The sequence below is a fragment of the Trichomycterus rosablanca genome, chromosome 18, assembly GCF_030014385.1.
Source record: "Trichomycterus rosablanca isolate fTriRos1 chromosome 18, fTriRos1.hap1, whole genome shotgun sequence".
NCBI classification, from domain to species: Eukaryota; Metazoa; Chordata; class Actinopteri; order Siluriformes; family Trichomycteridae; genus Trichomycterus; species Trichomycterus rosablanca.
In genome coordinates this window covers 5190550-5215215 of record NC_086005.1, presented here as the reverse complement: position 1 = coordinate 5215215, position 24666 = coordinate 5190550, and the positions used below count along the sequence as shown (strand labels likewise).

At 37.4% G+C, this 24666-nt stretch overlaps 1 protein-coding gene across 1 annotated transcript; it reads right to left on the bottom strand.

Moving 5' to 3' along the window:
* Positions 1 to 2430: 2430 nt before the first annotated feature.
* On the bottom strand, positions 2431 to 23190 carry urm1 (ubiquitin related modifier 1). The gene is made up of 5 exons (XM_063014233.1): positions 23136 to 23190; positions 17974 to 18044; positions 7609 to 7690; positions 3533 to 3581; positions 2431 to 2935 (listed from the first exon to the last, which is right to left on the bottom strand). Exons 1-5 carry the CDS (start codon positions 23168 to 23170, stop codon positions 2867 to 2869), a joined length of 306 nt encoding a protein of 101 aa, XP_062870303.1. The 5' UTR covers positions 23171 to 23190; the 3' UTR covers positions 2431 to 2866.
* Positions 23191 to 24666: the final 1476 nt, after the last annotated feature.

The following is a 24666-nucleotide window of genomic DNA, read 5'->3' as shown; positions in this document are numbered from 1 at the left end:
AGGATTTGTATTAAAGCCAAGTCATAGTTCATAACTACTTTAAAATCACTAAAATAAGAATAAAACAACTATTTTCGAAGAAGTAATAGAAGTTGTTTTGCTTAATAATTCACACTGAAGTGTGAGCCAGTCCATTAAAGGACATCATTTAGTCAGTCAATACCGAGGACACCCAGGGATAAACAATCAGTCACATATTTATTGGAAAGTGTATCAAGGTAGAAGAAAACCAGAAAACCTGAAGAGAACCCAGGCAGAAATAAAAGAACAAGCATAACTCCTCAGACAGTGATAGGAGTTAAGGATCAAACCCAGTATGCCTAATGATACAAAATTTAATGGTACAATATTTTGTCAAAAGGACAAGAACGAGAAAGCCGTATACAATTGGCTGTAGGACGTCTTCTTGATTTGATGGGTCCGTAATATAGTAATATTCATACCCAAGATTAAGAATCACATACACAATGGATAAAGATGGGTTAAAAACATACAAATTTAGTTAATTAGCTCAATTTTAGTTTGAAAGTTCTTTTAAAAATCCCACCAAATGCTTGTTCTAGAATGTGTGTGTTTGACACAGAGGACAAATTGCCTTGGTCATTCATGAGCATTGGGAAGACTATTTAAAAAAGAGCTACATGCTTAAAATGCTCATATCCACTACAATAATGAAAGAAACCTGTTTTAAAAAGGATGCCTGTGTATTTTGCCCCCACACACAGTGATGAGGATGGTAAGAGGCAACTATTTCTCCAAGAATTTCAATGTTGGTTGGTTTAAACCTACGGTTATTTATGATTTCTATGCTAACTTACGATCTGAAAAGAGTGCCAGACTCATTTTGGGGAAAAAACTTGGGAGTGTTTTGCAGGCATTTAATTGTAAATTTGTTGTCAAATGATTAAGAGAATTAGGAGAATTAACAAATTACAAATGTCCAATGTCCAAATGTCCTTCTGTATAAAATGAAGTTTGTAATGTGTAGTCTTAAGTAAATTTCATTCATCACCCAATTGGTATAGAATTACCAGGCCTAAAGCAAACCGTATTAGTTTATATGTACAAATGTTTCATTTGGGTTTTTAACTGCATAATTTTAAAATTGTTGCAGAAAGTGTATTTATTACCTAACCACCATTTAAACTCTTGACCTATCTGACTGCTCAAACCAAAGAAGCAGTGTTTACTCTACACACACACTCAAACTGTCACAGGGGTGTTTCTTCTGCCTCCAGCTCATTAACATTTGCATTATTGTTAGGCTACACTATTATCATACTGTTTTCTGTTGCAAATCAACTCTTTAGTGAAACACACCACTTTATCCTTAATGAATATTCCAAGGGACCCCAGGATCAGGAAATGGGCCTTAAACGCAAACCAAAATCTGTCTGCAAAAAAAAGACAGAGCACTGTTTACCTCTATTATTACTATAGGATGTGTCCATACGCATGTTACAGAGTGTGTGGTGAGATTATAATCCAGGAAATTAAAAAAAACATTGCCGCCAGTGCTCCGGAAGGTGAGAGTCATCCTTCTTTCTGTTAACCATGGTATTTATTTATTAAATATCTCCTCTATATAAAAATTCTAAATTATTTTAAAGCCCAGTGGCCCAGTGTTAAGAATAAAATGGTTATTTAAGTAAAGCCATGTGTTTTGTATTTTAAAGTGTAATTAGTGATTAAATGGTAATGCACAAAATTTAAGCATATTAGATGTTTAAGTTATTTAAATTATGAAAAGTCAGCCTATAAAAAAGGCCCAAATCATGTCAGATAAAATCCCAGTATAATTACCAATGTATTTAAATCATTACTGTCAAACAGAAGATCTGGAAAAACAAAATTTAAAAAACTAAATTTATTTTCTCTAATAGAAGCCTGATTTGAATGGTGATGCAAATGAGTTGATGTGTGTGTGTTTATGGAGAAAATATCAAACCAAAGAGAGTAAGCTATTCTCCAGAGCCAATTTTAAAATTCCAGCTTTTAAAAACTGAAATATTAATGTAAAGAAGCTTAAAGTAGCCTAAATAATTTTTTTCAAATTAAAGTTTTCATAGTCCAGTGTGATTAAGAACAACCATGAATGCAGAAAAAGCAATAATTAAAAATGATGTGTATTATAATTCTCATTTAGAATAAAAGTAAAAAAAGAAAGACAAAATTATGGACACAAATTCACCATTTTACGAAGCCAAATATCTAGCCGTTAACACTATGTAAGGAAAATCTACAATAAACTAGCAGCTTAAAACTGGAGATGCCACCGCACAGCACCATCTCCTAAATAAGAAAACATCAAAAAGGCTTTAAAATCCCTGCCTGAATTCGAAGGTACAAGACGTTAATAGTAAAATATTGAAATTAAATTATTGAGTAAAAAGTAAAAAATGAGAACAAATTCATGAGTAAAGCGCAGAATTAAAAAGCAACCAATCATATTTATTTTAACAAATGAAAAGTAAAAACATTAATAAAAAATAAAGAGGCGTCGTTCTTGGGGTGTCTGGGCGTAAACAAATGAAAATGATAATTTAGCTTATTTGACATGGGAGGGAGAGTGATTGGTCTGTGTCCCTGGAGAATCCATCTGGATGGTGGCTAGACAGGATGACCTCTGAACACGCCAAGTCTGACCCCATTTATTGAGCTAAGGCCAGGTAGAGTAGAAAGTGGACGCTTATGTCTGAGCCCACGCTCCGCTGACGCCACGTTTTATAGGAGCTCAAAATCAAAACAAGTGACCATGGGCTTATCGGATTGGTTTGGGAGCCGTTGGTGGATGGAGGATGGGTGGCGTGAAGCATCAGGAATGCACGTATCTGCTTGTAGCGCCTTTTTAGCCAGTTTTTGTCAGTTAACCTCCATGTAGTGTGGAGATGAAGACTATGTTGTCCTGGTCCTGAATGTGGTACTCCAATTCACCCTGCAGAACGAACACACACACACACACACACACACACACACACACACACACACACACACACACACACACACAGTAATTTATCAGTTATTTAATGAACTAAAACAAAACACCTTCAGCTTTAATGGTGCATGTGGAATAATCCTTTAAAAAGCCTTAAAAGAGAAAATCACTATGTTCTATGTTTATTGCCGGCTACACTAAAACAAGGAGAGAGAAGCAGGGTGAGAGGGTTAGCTTAAAAGCTATTCCAAATTAGATTTATATCATCCCATAAAGGAATTGTCTGGGCTGAACAGACACTCAACCTTAAATCAGGGTTTGATTTGTAGGTTTTAGCCATCATTGGCAGCTGTCAAGACATCGACTTTTTTCTTCATTGATTGTGTTTCTTTAAATTACGAGTAGATGCCAATACCAGTTTTCCTTAACAAACAATCCAGCAAAGCTCATACACACATGAGATGAATAGAGAAAAAACTGACGAAAAAAGAAGTCATTAAAACAGAAGACTTGAACAAAAATGTAGAGGCAGACATAAAAAACACACAAACACATCAAATCCACTCACACATGCACACACACACGCACCCCACTCACCATCAGTTCCCAGTCTGCGTCGTTGATCAATACAAGAATACCAGGTCTCCTGTGTAAGAGAAAACAGACAGAGACTCGTTTACCTGATGTGGTCTCGACTGATAACAGAAATATAAAGCAGCAACTGATGATTTATAAGAAATGTCAATAAAGAGATAGTGGGAAAAATAACAGTTTATCTAAAAGGAAAATATTGGCACATTTAATAGTTCATGTGTGCAAACACAACAAACGCACTGGTTTCTTTACTTCATGTTTACCTAAATAAAGTACACATGAACCACTTTATCATTCTGTATTTAATTTATAATGAACCTAAAGGTTTAATAATGATGCAAACATCTAATTATTACAGATCTATTACAATTTACAAAATTGTTAGTGATGAAATGATTACGAGAATGTTTTTGATGCTTATTTTGATGCATGAGCCTAACTGTATGTGTGTGTTTGTGTGTGTATTACAATATATATATATCATATAATATATATATATATATATATATAATATAACATAATATATATATATTATATAATATAATATGTAATATAATATATATATAATATAATATATATATATATACAGTATATACATATATATATATATCAAATAAGTAACATTAGTCTAAAATCCAACTGTGAGCACATTAATACCTTAAAAAGAAGAAGAAAAACATTTAGGCATTTTAAAGTCAGTGGTGTGACTGTCCACATATGCCTATATTTGCAGTAAACCAAAGAGAACTATCTGATTTAATTCTACATAAAATAGCATTACATGTCTGAAACCCTCACATGAATACTAAACAAGGATATACTGGTTTAACCACGATGTTCTCAGTGGAGACTGTGACCACACACACACACACACACACACACACACACACACACACACACACACACACACACACACACACACACACACACACACACACATACACAAATGAGCCAAAACATTAGGACCAGCTATCCCTGTAACATCTGGATTAAAGATATATTAAATGTTAGTTTAGTTACTCATAGCATACATGCTGAGAGCAGCAAATATGATCAGTATAAAGACCTAAGCGATAAGAGTTATGGCCAAACGACGAGGATGACGAAGTGCTCGCAGGCAGCTGTGATGAGTACCTACTGACAGCGGTCAAGAAAGAGGCAAGCCATGAGCCGCTGATTGTTGGACGACTATAGACTCTATGTGCTCTGACATCCATGAGTCGTAATGTCTGGTACAGATCTACAGAGGGGCTACTGGCATTGAAGAAAAAAGGAAATATACATAATGCTGAGTGTAATTTCTCGTTGTTGCTCCTGCAGTCCCACTATATGAGCACAGCATCCATGCTCAGCCAAAACTTAAATGTCACCTTATAGCGGTAAATGCACCGATCCACTACATGAAAGCTAACATAATAAACACAAGATGGATTTGCAAACACTTGCACTGGAGCATTGCACTGGAAGGAAAAAGGTCTAAAATCAGGATCAGTGTGTGATATACTGACCCCCCCCCTTAGATCTAGGAAAGAATGATTAATGCATAAGCCCAAAAAGAGCACTGTAACATCACACAGTAAACTATACTTATTTATCTACCTATCTATCTATACAGAGGTGTGTATGTGTGTGTGTGTGTGTGTGTGTGTGTAGAGAAAGAGGGCCAAAAAATGTATGCATACTTTAATAGATGTTATTTTTTGAAGCTGAATCAAACTGTCTCCAAAATGTGTTTTATTATGTTCAAAGGTGACTTATATTCACTCTTTAATGTGTTTATATATGTATAAAAAGCAGCAATGTGTCTGAAATTATATAAACCTTATATAATATAAATTAAATAATTACAAATTATGTATATATATGTAATATTTATAAATACATATATAATGCATGCATATATAAATACGAATGTGAATATATATAAATGTATGTATGTATATGTGTGTGTGCCGCTGATTGTTGGATGACTATAGACTCTATGTGCTCTGACATCCATGAGTCGTAATGTCTGGTACAGATCTACAGAGGGGCTACTGGCATTGAAGAAAAAAGGAAATATACATAATGCTGAGTGTAATTTCTCGTTGTTGCTCCTGCAGTCCCACTATATAAGCTCAGCATCCATGCTCAGCCAAAACTTAAATGTCACCTTATAGCGGTAAATGCACCGATCCACTACATGAAAGCTAACATAATAAACACAAGATGGATTTGCAAACACTTGCACTGGAGCATTGCACTGGAAGGAAAAAGGTCTAAAATCAGGATCAGTGTGTGATATACTGACCCCCCCCCTTAGATCTAGGAAAGAATGATTAATGCATAAGCCCAAAAAGAGCACTGTAACATCACACAGTAAACTATACTTATTTATCTACCTATCTATCTATACAGAGGTGTGTATGTGTGTGTGTGTGTGTGTGTGTGTGTAGAGAAAGAGGGCCAAAAAATGTATGCATACTTTAATAGATGTTATTTTTTGAAGCTGAATCAAACTGTCTCCAAAATGTGTTTTATTATGTTCAAAGGTGACTTATATTCACTCTTTAATGTGTTTATATATGTATAAAAAGCAGCAATGTGTCTGAAATTATATAAACCTTATATAATATAAATTAAATAATTACAAATTATGTATATATATGTAATATTTATAAATACATATATAATGCATGCATATATAAATACGAATGTGAATATATATAAATGTATGTATGTATATGTGTGTGTGCCGCTGATTGTTGGATGACTATAGACTCTATGTGCTCTGACATCCATGAGTCGTAATGTCTGGTACAGATCTACAGAGGGGCTACTGGCATTGAAGAAAAAAGGAAATATACATAATGCTGAGTGTAATTTCTCGTTGTTGCTCCTGCAGTCCCACTATATAAGCTCAGCATCCATGCTCAGCCAAAACTTAAATGTCACCTTATAGCGGTAAATGCACCGATCCACTACATGAAAGCTAACATAATAAACACAAGATGGATTTGCAAACACTTGCACTGGAGCATTGCACTGGAAGGAAAAGGGTCTAAAGTCAGGATCAGTGTGTGATATACTGACCCCCCCCCTTAGATCTAGGAGAGAATGATTAATGCATAAGCCCAAAAAGAGCACTGTAACATCACACAGTAAACTATACTTATTTATCTACCTATCTATCTATACAGAGGTGTGTGTGTGTGTGTGTGTGTGTGTAGAGAGAGGGCCAAAAAATGTATGCATACTTTAATAGATGTTAATTTTTGAAGCTGAATCGTAATGTCTGGTACAGATCTACAGAGGGGCTACTGGCATTGAAGGAAAAATAAAATATATATAATGCTGAGTGTAATTTCTCATTGTTGCTCCTGCAGTTCCAATATATAAGCCTAGCATCCATGCTCAGCCAAAACTTAAACGTCACCCTGTAGCGGTAAATGACAACCGATGCACTACATGAAAGCTAACATAATAAACATGAGATGGATTTGCAAACACTTGCACTGGAGCATTGCACTGGAAGGAAAAGGGTCTAAAATCAGGATCAGTGTGTGATATACTGACCCCCCCCCTTAGATCTAGGAAAGAATGATTAATGCATAAGCCCAAAAACAGCACTGCAACATCACACAGTAAACTATCTACCTATACAGAGGTGTGTGTGTGTGTGTGTGTCTACAGAGAGAGCCAAAAAAGGTATACATACTGTAATAGATGTTATTTTTTAAAGCTGAATCAAACTGTATCCAAAATGTGTTTTATTATATGTTATATATAAATGTGTTATATTTATATTATATATAAATTATATTACAAATGCTATTTATATATATATATATATATAATATGTATATATAAATATTTTATATAAACACATATAAAACAAAAACACAAACATCAATACATTACAACATTTTCCAGTAATCTTGGATAAAAAAATGTGGACACCCAGTAATTCATTATTTTAGTTTATTTTTACAAATTACAAAGTTAAAGTATCAAACGATGTGAATTTCCCCACTGTGGGACAAATAAAGGATTATCTTATCTTATCAAGTATGTGTGCGTGTGTGTGTGTGTGTACTCACACAGTATCTCCCTGTACAAAGAGCTCAGGTCTTTCCTTTAGCAGGTTCTTCTGTATCCAAGCCAGCAGCTGCTTCATGTCCCCTGCAAGAGCGTCACCAAGGGTCAAAGGTTAGGTCAGAGTTTACCAGTCACGCGATCGAAGTGGCGCGACAGAATAACCCGCCAAGGGAGACGATGGGCGACGTTCAGTAAAGGTGTAAAACAACTACAACACGAAAACTACAACCCTCAAAAACCCCTGTCTTAACATGGTTGAATGAAGAGGCCTTTACCCACCGAGGTAGACGCAGAGGCATTAAAACCAGGTGAGCGGTGCTGAAATCAGCGAATTTACGCAAACATGATGAGAATGTGGAGTCCCTGCAGCCCAGCAGTGCGGAGGAGGGCAAGGATGATTGATGGATATAAACCCTCCGCTCCCCATGTTGAAATTCAAATGAAATGGAGGACGTCTGCGACCCTCCACCCGAAACGAGATGGCCACTGAGGAAGCTTGGCTTTCTGACCTTATGCTAAATAAATCGTTTGTCCGATTCCTACTATCAGCGTGACGTAAAGTAATCGGGTTTGCTAAATTTGGCAAGTGTGTTTTCATAAAACACATGAATATTAAACACGGTCATACAAAATGAAAATCACGTTGTGTACATCAATCTTAACATAACAACAACATGACGCGTGTTTTCTTTAATGTTTCTGATTCGTGATAACAGAGGAGAACAAGCGCTTGTTTACGCGTACAGGCCACGGCTATGCCACCAACAATGGCAGACCAGACTGCAGGTCTATGGTCCAGTAGGAAGCTTAACATCAACACAGCATCATCAGCCTCCATATCTGGAATAAACCACTGTGGTTCTCAAAAGAGGGGTAAGTGAAGCGCAGGTGGAGGAACAATATGGAGAAGAAGGAAAGGATTTTATGTACCAGAATGTTATAAATGTACAGCTTGGCAAGCAAATCAGCCTGCTGAGGCTCATATTGTGTTTGCGTTTTAAAAAAATATCATTATTTACATGAAACGTAAACAACAATCTACAATTTAAAATGATGTAGTTCTTTAAAGTAGCAGGATTTACTGTTAACACTGCCATGTCACAATTGTTTGTTTGTTTATTAGGATTTTAACATCATGTTTTACACTTTGGTTACATTCATGACAGAAACGGTAGTTACTTGTTACACAAGATTCATCAGTTTACAAGGTTATATCAAACACAATCATGGACAAGTTAGTGTCTCCAATTCACCTCACTTGCATGTTTCTCTGGGAGGAAACCGGAGCTCCCGAAGTAAACTCCACACAGAAAGACCTGTCCTATGTGATCTATATGACCTAAAGTTGGGTTACAGCATGATTAAATAACTCTTATTTGCTCTACAAAAGTGAAAGAGGGGATAATTTATTTGCACCAATGAGAAATGGGTATATGAAAGTTTTCCTAGACCTTGAACATTTCTAGAGACATCATTAGGATATTAACCAAAAGTTCCAACCTCATGGCAAAGCAGCAAACATGCCTCTTTCTGTAATGTTCTTTATGTAATCTTATTTCAGTTTCTACCCACCTTCCAAAACATGCTAGTATGTTGATTGACTTCTCTTTAATTGCCCCTACATGTGATTGTCTTTTACCCTGCGATAGACTGGCAACCAATCGAGAAAGTATTAGTGCCTTGAGGCTGATACCGGATGGTACTGAACCTTGACCGGGACATAATGTGGCTTACAAATCACTGAATTCATTAATAAAACAGACAGAAAATGGAGTAGCTCTTAACTCTTTTAAACTAAATAACTGGAATAATGACATATTGAAGAATGCTCCAGCAATTCTTGAATTATTTTAACCTTGCATCACAACATTGTATTACTGGCTATTCTGTAAATGAAAATGTTATACTGTACACCTACAAAACTCAGTGTGACGACATGAAGATTCTACTACATCGATATAGCTGAACACAACTTCAGCTGAGCTGAATTTTATGACAAATACAATCCCACTACATTACTAGAGTGACCCCCAGCTTTAAAATACTATAAAATGCATTTGTCTTTATGTTTAATAATTTTGTTATGGTTAATTTGTGCGTAAATTCATTTACATTTACATTTTTAGCATTTAGCAGACGCCTTTATCCAAAGCGACTTACATTACAGTTACAGTATACAGTCTGAGCAACTGAGGGTTAAAGGCCTTGCTCAAGGGCCCAACAGCAGCAACCTAGCAGTGGTGGGGCTTGAACCAGCAACCTTTGGATTACTAGTCCTGTGCCTTAACCACTAGTCTATGGCAAATTCAGTACAACACACATTTAGGAAAACATTTAGGAACTACGTTTGAAATAGGTTTTCTTCTCAGTTGTTCTTAAACGTGCTTTAGTTTCTAACTGCCTCTAAGGACTATTTGATACAAAAGAAAAAACTGGATAAATAGCTATGCAAGTTACAATATTTAGATTACATCCTTGTTATTACTCCCTCTCTTTGACTAATGGGATTTAGAGTTAAAATAACTGTAAAAACCCTTATTGCACAAAAATGAAATGGTCTGGCATAGTGAGCCAGTGTTTTTGATAAAACATTTACCTACCTGGTATTAATGTGATCTTTTACTATACCAAGTCGTAATAGAGCTGAATTGTGAGAGTAGAAGTAAAAATGATAACCCTGTTAAATAATCTGGCAGAACATAGTGAGTCAGTCGCTCTGACTACATGACTACAAACATCATTATTTTTACATTTTGGATAATGCTAATTTACTAAAATTATAACGAAACACGTAGACAGATGGATCATGGTCCCCTCAAGGTAAGTTTTCCTTCCATATTTTGAAAACATACACAAGGTGATACGGCTGCTTTACATTCCACCAAGGTCTGAGTAAAAGTGTAAAGGCCTCTAACCACAATAAAACTGACCACAGACAGTACACATTTGATTGAATTATTCAGCCTTTGCCATTTGGGCAGCTAGCTAGACTCACAAACTACTGATATCAAACACTATTTGACAACTAACCATTAAAATGCCACATTTTGAAATCTGAGACATGTTTGAATCACAGCCTGTGGTTTAATCACAACACTGGTTTAAACCTCAGCATGTAACCATGTCTACAAATACAACAAAAAGATTACTTGTTTTGGATAGTCAATAATAGTGATGGAACAAGAAAGAACTACAACATTGGAGCGGTTTATTGAATTGCAGTGCTGACAGTCAACAACAAAATCTGAGTCTTTAATTGCAGATGCTGAGAGTTGAATCTGATCCTTTGGAGTCATTTCTGTTTGTGTGCTTATTTTACTACCTAAAGTGCCTTGCAAAAGTATTCGGCCCCCTTGAACTTTTCAACCTTTTGCCACATTTCAGGCTTCAAACATAACGATATGAAATTGTAATTTTTTGTGAAGAATCAACAACAAGTGGGACACAATCGTGAAGTGGAACGAAATTTATTGGATATTTTAAACTTTTTTTTAGAAATAAAATGCAATATTATTCAGCCCCCTTGCGTTAATACTTTGTAGCGCCACCTTTTGCTGCGATTACAGCTGCAAATCGCTTGGGGTATGTCTCTATCAGTTTTGCACATCGAGAGACTGAAATTTTTGCCCATTCTTCCTTGCAAAACAGCTCGAGCTCAGTGAGGTTGGATGGAGAGCGTTTGTGAACAGCAGTTTTCAGCTCTTTCCACAGATTCTCGATGGGATTCAGGTCTGGACTTTGACTTGGCCATTCTAACACCTGGATACGTTTATTTGTGAACCATTCCATTGTAGAATTTGCTTTATGTTTTGGATCATTGTCTTGTTGGAAGATAAATCTCCGTCCCAGTCTCAGGTCTTTTGCAGACTGCAACAGGTTTTCTTCCAGAATGGTCCTGTATTTGGCTCCATCCATCTTCCCATCAATTTTAACCATCTTCCCTGTCCCTGCTGAAGAAAAGCAGGCCCAAACCATGATGCTGCCACCACCATGTTTGACAGTGGGGATGGTGTGTTCAGGGTGATGAGCTGTGTTGCTTTTACGCCAAACATAACGTTTTGCATTGTGGCCAAAAAGTTCGATTTTGGTTTCATCTGACCAGAGCACCTTCTTCCACATGTTTGGTGTGTCTCCCAGGTGACTTTTTATGGATATCTTTGAGAAATGGCTTTCTTCTTGCCACTCTTCCATAATTTGTGCAGTGTACGACTGATTGTGTCCTATGGACAGAGTCTCCCACCTCAGCTGTAGATCTCTGCAGTTCATTCAGAGTGATCATGGGCCTCTTGGCTGCATCTCTGATCAGTCTTCTCCTTGTTTGAGCTGAAAGTTTAGAGGGACGGCCAGGTCTTGGTAGATTTGCAGTGGTCTGATACTCCTTCCATTTCAATATGATCGCTTGCACAGTGCTCCTTGAGATGTTTAAAGCTTGGGAAATCTTTTTGTATTCAAATCCGGCTTTAAACTTCTCCACAACAGTATCTCGGACCTGCCTGGTGTGTTCCTTGGTCTTCATGATGCTCTCTGCGCTTTAAACAGAACTCTGAGACTATCACAGAGCAGGTGCATTTATACGGAGACTTGATTACACACAGGTGGATTCTATTTATCACCATCAGTCATTTAGGTCAACATTGGATCATTCAGAGATCCTCACTGAACTTCTGGAGTGAGTTTGCTGCACTGAAAGTAAAGGGGCCGAATAATATTGCACGCCCCACTTTTTAGTTTTTTATTTCTAAAAAAAGTTTAAAATATCCAATAAATTTCGTTTCACTTCACGATTGTGTCCCACTTGTTGTTGATTCTTCACAAAAAATTACAATTTCATATCGTTATGTTTGAAGCCTGAAATGTGGCAAAAGGTTGAAAAGTTCAAGGGGGCCGAATACTTTTGCAAGGCACTGTATATCTAAAGGAGCACTCTAAGGAATGAAGACAGTTTTGGTTCATTGCTGACTGAATATTGGTAAACCCACTAACTAGTCAATTCTTTACATAAATCACCACATCCTAGACACACCCAAGGCGTTAATAAGTATTACTCAGTATAATAACTACTGTAACATGTGATGGTAATAAAGGGCAAAAGCCAAAACGCCAGATTTGAAACTATAGCTACATAGTACACTACACAGTACACTACACAGGGTGTAATGGCAATTTCGAGTAGCCAATGTTTGTGTTTGTTTGTTTATTAGGATTTTAACATCATGTTTTACACTTTGGTTACATTCATGACAGGAACGGTAGTTACTCATTACACAAGATTCCACCGTGTCGAGTAGCTAATGTAGTGCAAAAATGATTTTGCCAAATACGGTCAAATGAGATGGGGCAATGGCCGAAACATGAACTGAAAAGAATGTAAAATTAAACATGGTGGTTGTACTACAGAGATTTCAAACTCTCAATAAAGTGAGCTTTTTCTACTGATCAAAAGCCACATCTATAATTTCCTTAAATATTAGGTAAGAATTAACCTGGACTAACCTTCAAAAACTTTAATGGAAAATACAATCTAAAAGCCAGAATTGGCAGCTAACTGTGGAGTAACAGCTAAAAAAACAAGTCGGCAGGATTCCCCATACCAGCTAGATTCAGCATCCCAAATCCTGCTGCCATAGATAATATAGCATCCTGAGTCACATTAGATACAGCAAAAGGTTGCAGGAGCTTTTCAAAAACAAACTTTATTGGGTTTTAAACAGATTATTTTAACTAGTAAATAAAACGTTTTAATAAATAAATAAATAAGGATCTCTAGCATTCCATATTTTTATTAGCAGAGGTCATATAATTAATTTGAAGCTTTTCTAATGCTGTAAAAATAAAGTATGTAAAATGCACCCAAACTAATGATCTGTGTCTACCTACTTTACATGCCTATAATGATTTAAAAGTCTTCTGATATGCAAACCTTTACCTAATTGGCTGAATGTGTATGATTGTGTTTTTTGCTGTGCATTAATGCAACATGAGCAAACAAAATAAACAGGATTTTGTAACATCACCCCCCCCCCCCCCCCCCCCCCCCCCACATAAAATGGGGAGTAAGATGTGGGGTTACAGAAATGAATGGGTTACAATAGGGAGGCTGGCAAAAAAAATAAAATAAAATAAACAAATAAAGCCATTAACTGTAGATTACATCTGGGAGTTGCGACAAGATATGGTATAGTACCGGTATGGTACATGGTATAGTACAGTACCGAAAACTCTATTTAAACATCGTATTGTTGGAGAAGGTTTCTGAAGAAGCATAGTTCATTACAAATGCCTACTCTGTTTTGTAGTCTCTATATTCCACACCACATTAAGAGGTGGCATACATTACTAATCACCAAGCTGTTGAACCTTGCCGTGGCGAGACAGAAAAAGCGAGCGTTACTCTCTGGAGAGCTATAAAGCCACCGCAGTGACTGAGGGACCAAGGAAACATGCTGAGGGGGGTTGGGAAGCCCTGATGTTTGAGGAGACATATGTGACGATGTACCAGCATGGCGCCATTACAGCGTTCGCCATTGTGACACTGAAGTTTGTGGGATTCAGGCCAGTGAACGATAAAAAAAAGCACCAGTCAGGAAAGCACCGGTACAGTTTAAACAGGGTGGGTTTCCACTGGAGACGAAGCTTTCAGGGCTGTCAGCATCATAGTCCATGTGTGAGGTTGTGTGCGTGCCTTGATTCGCTGTGAGAGGCAGGGGCGAGTGATAGAGGCTGTTTCAGGTTAATTGGATCGCTGTCAAGCCCTTCAGTCATGTAACGATCGCTGTACCTCGCAGGCCCGCTAGCCCGCAGTCCGGCACCCACACAGAAGAGTGATGCTCGCCTCTGTGCAACGTCCGTGCAATGACTATCGACTTGCAACCAAGAGCGGCTGAATAAAAACTGAAGCAATCAGTTTTGCGCTCACGGTTTCCCCGCTGGTGCAACTTTTAATAAAAATAAAGGCGGAGTGAAGAAGGAAACGATTCTCAAAAACAAGCGGAGAACTGAGCTTCCAACATCATCATTTGTTCTTTTTGTTTTTCTCTCATTGAAAAAAAGCTGAGAAAGGGCCAAATGGGAGGGGGGGTGAAGGGAAACGAGAGCCGATTGCGTCACGGCAAGCAGGTGCATTCTGGGATTGCCGCTGCCAGGGAGGGTGAAGGCGTGTAGCATAACAGCTAAGCAAGCTTTTTCCTTTCTCTCATTTTTGCCCAATGATCGTCATTGTCGTTATTAGCTGCGAGTGGGAGGAACCAAAGTCATTTATCTTGCTGGACACTGTGTTACCTATAACAATGCCGTGTGTGTGTGTGTGCGCGCACATACATGTATGTATGAACATACCTATCTATTTATGTGTGTATACACACATATACGTACATACATACATGTAGGTATAAATGTATCTATCTATCCCTCTCTCTGTATGTGTGTGTATGTGTGTGTGTGTGTGTGTTTTCTACTACTAGGGGCTCATCAATCACTCCGTCTTAGGGATTTGACACCTAAGACAGAAATTCAGAATGGGGGATTTTGCTGAAAGCACACAGTCAATCTGACAGTCAGTCATCCACGACATGGCAAATATCTCTCACTCATGCTTTATTACACACCATACACCCGTATAGGAGTCCCAGTGTCACCCCTGACCCCAGTAAGGTCTACATTCCCTTCTCAGGGTCCACTTTTGTGGTCAGGTTGTCGTGGAGACTCCAGTGCTATGGAGATGACCCTTCTGTTGTCCTACGTCTGTTGTTTTACTGAGGTTTGGAGATCCGTTTGCAAACTCAGGCTACGTTTAATACAGCGCAAGATTAAATACAAGATTTTGTTTTTAGATTATTTACATCAGCATAAAAATCTAACCCCAGTCTGAACAGATCAGGGCACTGAACTGTGGAAAAGAAACAGCGCTCCACCCAGCATAACTCACACGTCCCATCAGAACAAATGGCACTGTTTCAAAATGTAATTTTTTTTTTTTTTTTTACATATTTCCAAATGTAAAGGTAAAATACATATTTTATATGTTTACATATTTTATATGTGTTTTATAACACTTAAAAGTCCATGCTCTACTTCCAGGCAGCTAACAGAGGTCTATAAAAATACATTTTATAAATGTTTTGGCCAAATGACCCTTATAGAATAAGACCCAATCTAAACACGTGTGTTTAAATTTTCATTTTCATACATTTCTTTGAATTATATCTTTTATTTAAATGTCATGAAGACAAGATTTAATAAATATAAGGTAAACAGTTAATGTAATATGGTATATTTTACACAGGCTCACTTGATAATCACAAATCTGTCTGTATATAAATTTAAAATTCATAAAATTTTACTGCTCCATCACAGGTGAAAATTATTTGACTGTCTGGTGCAACTGCTGCTTAAGTTGAGGTAAGATGAGGTAATTTTATTTATTTATTCATTATTTATTAGGATTTTAACGTCATGTTTTACACTTTGGTTACATTCATGACAGAAACGGTAGTTACTCATTACACAAGATTCATCAGTTCACAAGTTTAATGTTAAACACAGTCATGGACAATTTTGTATCTTTAATTCACCTCACTTGTATGACTTTGGACTGTGGGAGGGAACCGGAGCTCCCGGAGGAAATCCATGCAGACACAGGGAGGACATGCAAACTCCAATGAGGTTATTTTAAGGTTATTAATGTATACAAGGCAAATTTTCTTAAGGTAAAAATCATTTAAAACTCTATAATGTTTTGTTTATTTATTGGGATGTTTAACACCATGTCAACACACTGGTTATATTTATTATGGTTCAGTATTTAAGCCTCCTGCAAAGAAAGTCTAAAGACTCCACCATGAGCATAAACTCTGCTTAGCTGGATTCTCTCAGTGCTGAGGCAGCACTGCAAGCCACATTAGCCTCACCCTCGACACTACTTTCACCCCGATGCCACACCGGGAAGCCTAAAGGAATTTAAAAGAGCAGGATCTCTTTTTCAAAAGAAGTTCCCCCCTCCCTTTTCCAAAAATGACTGCACACAAAACCAGCACTCGGTGCTTTGTAGTAATCATCCCACCCTTCTTTGCTAGGCCTCCTAGTGCCTACCCCGGTCCCTACCTTTGCTGTGACCCCAGCACTGGGCATAAAAGACCCATCAACAATATCACTGACCGAATTTACAAGTGAAAGAGGCCCAATAATGGAGCAGTTAGAGAGAGAATGGCCGAGGCTGAGGAGGCTCACAGATGTTGGTGGTGGACGGGGGACAAAGGAGGCACATGGACAGAGAGTTCAGCTCTATTGTTGCTGAGAGAGAGAAAAAGAGAATGTAAAGGAATCGAGGAAAGAAAGTGAGAAGAATTTTTTTAGTCCAGCTTCGAGGCCAAGAAGTCAAGCCTGGGCTGTAGAACATGTAATGAGAGCGTGTGAACCAGTGGCTGCCAGCAAGACAGAATTATAGGAATCAAAAATGTTAAAGTGTTCAGATTTTTTGGTTTAATGCTTTTTAATTTGACAGGAAGAAAGTTTTTAAATCGTTTAAGCAGTGGCAGTGATGCACGCTCAGCCTTTCTGTGCCTCTGGGAATGAACTGGGTCAGGATGTACAGAACTAATTAAGTTGTCAATACTGAAAATAATTGAGAATTGTTTTTTTTCTTGACTAAAAGAAAAGAAAGGAACCAAGCCGCCTTTACATTAAGACTTTCTTGAGTGATTTATTCGATTCTAGCAGACTTTTGGGGAATTTTTTTTTTTTAAATGCTTTTAATCTGATACCCTGAGTTTTCAGGGTCCCTCGTTTCTTTTCTGCCAGCTGAACTGCCGCTTACTAGATGTTTTCTGAATTTGCATTATTTTGAACAATACTGATGGTTGTGCATTCAAAACCAAATCAGCAGTTTATGAAATACTCAGATCAGCCAGTCACTTAGATCATGTTTATTCCTCTTGTTGATCTTTAATGTGAAGAATAACTGAAGCTCTGGACCCGTGTCTGTATAATTTTATGCACTGTGCTATTGCTACACGACTGGCTGCCAGCATAAGTACATAAATACAGAGTTATACAAGCATTCCTTATAAAGTGTGCTGGTCAGTCTATATACTGTAAGTAGATAATACGTTTTAAAACCTTGGACTTAAACTGCAGTTTAAAAAGAAAACAGTCATGTGATCAGCAGCAAATGTCAGTCCTGCTTTGAGGTACCAATTTAAAAGCAGGTTCTTTTTACATGCCAGCCATGAGGCTTATAATAACCTAACATTTGTTTGACTTAGGACAGTTCCACTTGTGTTTAAGCAGCTTCAAATAAATATGTATATTGTACATTGTGTGCGTGTGTGAATGTAGACCACAAACCGGACGCATGTTGTAGTTATTCTTACAGGGTTCCGATTGGCCAGGAAGCGTCACATGATGATCCTTGACTCCATCAAACAGGAGTTCCGCTCCTCCTCTACAAATAAGAACATATCAGAAGAAACAAATCATGTAACCCATGTTATTGTAGAGTGACTGTATATCTTCACTGGAGCTGATACTGGCAAAATAAGCAGGCGTTTGGAATTGGATCAGATTTTTCATATCTGATTATATACGACATAAAATGCATTACATTCTGTTATTATCCTTATTCTGAGGTTTTTGTGCTTAAGCCTCTTGGTTAATGTAAGGATGTTGGTAACAAATCAATATTGCCTTCAGGGAAATTTAAAGCGTCAGTACTGGTATTGTATAGGAAAAGGAAAGAAAGGGATTAGGATATAGTAGTCAGGAAACGCATTTTCTAATCTGTCCTATACTGTCATTATTTATACAGAAGTGTGAAATGTGAACTAACAACACATATTGTGTGTGAAGACAGGGTGCTCAGGCGGTGTGGAAGTAAAATTGGGATCCTGGGTCCGAACCCCCAGCTGTGCTATTGACTTAGCTTCTATATAAAGACATGATTGTTTTTTATTTATTTATTTATTTCTAATACCACTTTTACACTTACAAATTACATTCCTCAGGATAGATTTGAGTTTTTTTGGTTATGTTAGGGCTTCACAGGAGTATCACCAACTTGATGTTTCAGGTTAAAAATGTCCTTCATTGGCAGACATAACTGGCTATGTCTAAGGGAGGGGGTGGCCTGCGATGGATTGCTGTCTTGTCCGGTGTGTTACTGCATAACGCCAAGTGATTCTGAAGAAACCAGACTGGGTGATAAAACATAAAAATACAATAAAACATGGAAAAGAGGACAGCACTAAACCAAATAAATAAGGATAAAAAATCTATACGCCAATCTTAAATGCAATTTCCTTCGGGATCAGTAAAGTGTTATCTTATCTTAAGTACAGATTTAATTCTTGGCTAATGAGGTCACATTCCTCTAACGTGTCCTGGGACATTTGTACCGCTTTATTCATGTTTTTATTTTTTTCAATAGAGTGTAATGCCCATGTACTGGTGACAGAACTGCAGTCCTTTATGAAGATGCTTCCACTTCGATACTTTACAGTCAGTATGGTGTTCTTGGGATCATAAGCCCTATTGGCACGTTCATAAAACACATAAAACTAAAATAATTTATTCAGTGAACTGTGCAGGCCCTTTACAGCTCTAGCCATAAGACATACATTAAAAGAAAGTGTAATAATGAATACGAAAAAGCTCAGTTTAAGAACGGACACCCCTCTGGGTACATTTGGCAAGAAAAGAAGATCTATACAATATAAAGTGATGGATGGAACAGATGAGAACATGAATAACAAGAGACCTTTTGAATTTTACATCCCAAAAAGTACTCAAATTCACTTTGTTATGTTTAAAAAGTTAAAAAATGTTAAAAGTGGATTACACAGAAATGTACAAACACTCTAAGTGGTATTTAAAGTAGTAATGAGCCCTGGTTGAAAGTAAAGTTAGAAGCGTAGGCTGCTCAAGCTTCCCTGCAGAGACCTGTAGAGATTATAAGACAAAGTAATCATTCAACAAAAGCACGAGTTCCTCTTGCTTTGTCCACCACTCTATTCAGTCATTACTAGGATTAGCTCCTGCTATTGTCACATCACAGGAAGGCCCACCAGCTCGAAAGGCTCCTTCAATAAAGCAGTGAATACTGAAGCTCCTCATGGATCCTTAGTATGAGCCTGGTTTTATCTTAGCACGTTTTATCCAGATAATCACCCCCACTGGACTGTGATCACTAACCTCTAATCTCCGTAATTGCACAGAAACTCACACCGGACTGCTGTTATCAACACCAAACCATGAACTTCTCATTAGATCAGTGGTACAACACACAAAACTGACAAAAAGTCATTAGGAAATTCACTAAACGGCCAAAAGTATTTGGACACCTGACCATGAGCTTGTTTAGTATTAAAATAGATCGACCTCTAGGCAATTTTATATTTTCAGCTTTAACAACAGCCAAACAGATTCAACGAATGATTCATCTTCTGGTTAAGTTCTTTCTATTAGTTTAAGGGAAAGTACTTTGGGTGACTGAGTAAAAACCTAACAACCACTGCTTTAGTAAAGGCATCTTTAAAGGGTCTTTTTCTGAGCAGATGGGGCAACAAAAACTATTGATTTATAAAACCAACGTTTCAATCCGACATTACCAAAACTGCAACTGAGCTACTTAAAGACGAAGTCTAAACAGAAGACATAATACCACAGACTAAATACTTGGTAAAGAAGTCAAACAGATGTGCCAGCGGTTCTTAGGTTCTTAATCTTAGGTTCTTAATCTAAGGGTTCAAATTCTTAAAATGAATTACAGGATTTCAGCTTTTTATTAGCTCAGCCTATTTTAAATTTTCTAGCCTCATGAAAACATGGAAAAACTGCTCACTGCAAGTGAACGTGCATCACAACACAACTAAATGTGTTTAGAAAGACAGAAAAAGGTTCTTTTTTTTTTGCAGATCAAGATAATCACTAAGCCCATAAAGCAGAGAGTTTAGTTGTAGTGGAGTCACCACAATTTTAAGCACTATAATAGGATGACTAGGAACTCTTGAGATCCGCATTAAACTTGCATAAGAAGCTAATATAAACTCAGAAGTATTTACAACCCTCCAAATAAAGAGACCAATTTCTATGCTAATACTACATCAATAAAGACCCACAGAGAAGGCCAGTAAAGGATGGACAGAAAGACATATAGTGTGTCTATAAGCGAGGCGGAGTTCATGTTAGCAAAGCAACATGACTGAGTGAGACAGAACGAGCTAACACGTCATTCAGCAGGTGCAGGTCTTATAAAGAGCGCTCACATCTCCTGGAGAATGCCCAGTTGTCCTTCAGATCTTCGGGTTTGGCTGGCAGCCCGTGTTCGAGCAGTACTGAGAGACACTGCCACATCAAGCCAGCGTGCCAGGGTCAGCAAGGCCACTCTCGAACACCATCACTCTATTTTGCTTACCCAACAAGCGAGGAGTCTTTGATAACTAAAAAGGCCAGAGCACTTTGATATGATGCCAAGTGCTAAATTTTTACAGCACACATGACCTTAGTCAGTGGTTTGTTCTGGCAGTCTGAGCATTTATAATTAATTATATCAGTTATATTGATTTCTAAATTATATTAATCTAAAAACCTGTGGTATAAAGACAGATGAGATGACAATTCAATTACGATTAAAATAACAAAATAAACAATGAACTAGTAGTTGTGAACTGCACTGGCCCACGTCAAGCAAAAGACTTTATTTCAGTGTAAAAACACCACAATGTTTATTTAATATATATTTTACACAAAATTCAATATTTATAAAAAAAAAATCCTCACTATAATACTCTCAGTAAAGCTATCAACAATGCACTGAAATTATCACCTTACACACCTTTCCATCTTCCCAGTCTATGACACAATACCTCGACCTCCGGTTGATAGAGTTTATAGTTATAGTTCAGTACAGGCTCTCAACTCAAAAATTAAAATAAAAACCGAGCTAAGCTAAGGCTTAGTGCTAGATTATCAGGAAAGCTTATTGTCCTAAATATATAGCTAACAAATAGAACACAGGGGTCTATTACACTGGCCCACCACCGCTGAGACCTGGGTTTATAATCTCAGCTGGCCAGGCATTTACACAGACGTGACTGGCTATGTCTGATGAGGGGAGGTGGCCAAATTAAAATAATAAACATAACAATTTTTAAGTATGAGCAAAATCTGTTATCCCAGCCTGGTTTCACAATATTCCAAGAAGCAAGAATCATTGGAAGAATCATAGTTAGCTTGCTTTTGACTATAGTTTTGCTGATTGGAGTCACTTTGCTTAGCACATTCTGTGTGTGTGCAAAAGTTGCTGTTTCTGTCTCACAGGAAACAAATGCTTTATGTTTTGGTCTTCGATGGTGTGGTGACTGTTAGTCTGATTGTGGTCTGGTTACAAATGTTCAGTTTTGCATAAGCAGTTTAAGGTTCCATGAACTGAACCCCACCCAGTTTAGTCACAAATTGATGCTAAGGAAAAGCCCCACTTTGCTTAGAAGAACTATTCAAATTTTGATACATACAGTTTATTTGTATCGCATATTACTCACTGCTGGAAACAGTCAGTGGAGGCGCAACGCTTTTATTTTCGTAGTGTTTCAGAATAGCTTTACATATTAGTGTATAGTAAACATCTACAGTGTTGAGTTGCATTAATAGATAGGATAGGGCAGCTGTAGCCTAGCAGTTAAGATACTGGACTAGTAAGCAGAAGGTCACTGGTTCAAGCTCTACCACTGCCAGGTTGCCACTGTTGGGCTCTTGAGCAAGGCTCTTAACCCTTTATTGCTCAGAATGTGTACTGTAAACCGCTTTGGATAAAAGTGTCTGGTAAATGCAGAAAATGTAAATAATAGGTGATCAATGATAAATTAATTCACTGTCAATTTATTAACTAAACGAGCTTCTGACACACACAGACCAAACACAAACAGTATGACTCAAAGAAATTCGACCTTTATTATTTATAAAGGAACTGATTTGGTACATGTCAGAACTGGGCTTACTTGTTTGCCAATACCACTATTTTAATAGTATGATGTTCAAGAAAATGCAAACAGAAGCAAGAGCATGTTCACTAGGAGACCCCTTTTAACATTAATATCTTACTTGCACTGTCAGTTAATTACTGCAAACGATTTTTTTACATACTTAAAAGAACGGAGGAAACGACTGTCAACAAAACCCTGAATAAAATTCTAAACTCGTGTTTCACGTTAAACTTTGCAACCACGAATTTAAACGTACACTGAAGCAGCAATCCAAATCCCTCCTCGATCCCTACTTACACGGGCTCCAGTATAACACCCATGCTCCCTATCTAGTGCACTACACATCCATACTTCAGCTATATGAGACTCGACCTCAGCGCCACAACACAGCACGAGTACTCCATCCTAACAGTGTTTATAGTTAACAAACTCTCTCAGTTTGTGTTTAAATACTGTTAATAAGCCACGGAAAAAAAGGATGAAGTACAAATCAGTTAGTGAAATGTGATTATACAACAAACTGTTGTGGTAAATAAAAACAATAAAGTGGTACAAACCCGAATTCCAAATGTATCGCTAAGGGCGCCGCCATGACTGTCGCTGCAAACCGGAAAAAGCGCGACGACCTCACCAGAAGTGACGCATTTTAGAACTACAAAATATTATTATTATTAGTAGTAGTAGTAGTACAGTAGTAGTAGTACGTAGTAGTAGTAGTATAAATGTATGTATTCTACACATGCCCAAAAGTATGTGGACATCAGAACATTACATGTGCTTTTTAAAATTGTAATTTGCACCCTCCAAATATCAGTATGGAGCTGGTCCTCCTTATCTGCTAGATTTTAATCTGAAACATGACTGCAGGAATTTACCTCTATTCAGCAACAAAAGCTTAGGAATGGAGCTTTCAGCAGTCAGGTTTTCAGGTTTTGAGTGCATGGGTTTGATCCTCATATTCAGTCACACATACAATAGTTGGATCCGCCTCAAAATGAGAGTTTGAAAGAGAACGTGTTAAGTGTGATACCATGTAAAGGACTGGCCTCCCTGTCCCTGTGTATTTCTGCCCTGTGATCAGTGAATCTGGGTGGTACCGGACATTATACCCATCATATACCACTCACCAATAAACAAAGCTATTATCATAGTTGAATAATGTTGTTGGGTAATTTGGTCTTTCTTATATAAGTGCTCCACTTTTCCCCAAATGTAGTGGATAGGGTTGAGAGCAGAAGTCTGTGCAGCCCAGTCAAATTCTCTTACACCATCTCCATGCTGAAACAGTAGCATAACAGTTTCTCAGGTAATTCCGTCTGAGCCTAACGGTTAAGGTACCAGACTAGTAAACAGAAGGTTGCTGGTTCAAACCCCACCACTGCCAGGTTGTCACTGTTGGTCCCTTGAGCAAGGCCCTTAACCCTCAATTGCTTAGACTGTACGTACTGTAAGTCGCTTTGGATAATAGTGTCTGCTAAATGCCAAAAATGTAAATGGACTGAGATTTTTTGTGGGTTTCCTAAATCATTTTACAATATTATGTATGGTAGATGGTGAAAGGTCTAAATTATTATTTTGCTTGAGAAATGTTCTTTTTGAACAAATTGACAACTATCTTAGGATGTTTGGCTCAAAGTGGTTAGGAACAACTTATACTTGCTTTCAAAGACTGGGCCTTTGGTGGATTTTCCTATTTACCCAATAATGCTTCCTTCACCTACTAATTCACCTGCTTACTCTGGAATGCTTTAAAATAATGTTTTATGTAGCCTCTGTCCCATTTTTTTTGAGTGTACAAGTTGCTCACTTCTTTGTACTTTTGTCAGATGAAAAAAGATTAGAAAATAAAAATCACATATTCTTTTTATTTCAGTTTATAAAATGACCATCCTTTTCCAAAAATTCAAGAAAAGATAAATCTGAGCAAATAAAGTGGGATGTAAGTTTGACATACAGCTGTACAAGTTTTTAAACCTCCTCTGTTGGCTTCTCTGATGTTGAGTATTTGTTACACAGAATCAGTCAGTCCTGTAAAAATGACCATATAAAATAATATACCATGATGGAATGCCTTTATTGTCATTGCAC

Coding starts and splice junctions, on each gene's coding strand:
- urm1 (XM_063014233.1), bottom strand. CDS start 23,170: ATGGCGGCGCCCTTAGCGATACATTTGGAATTCGG. Junction 7,691..17,973: donor TCCTGGCCAATCGGAACCCT/GTAAGAATAACT, acceptor ACGCTCTTGCAG/GGGACATGAAGCAGCTGCTG. Junction 2,936..3,532: donor ACGCAGACTGGGAACTGATG/GTGAGTGGGGTG, acceptor TTCGTTCTGCAG/GGTGAATTGGAGTACCACAT.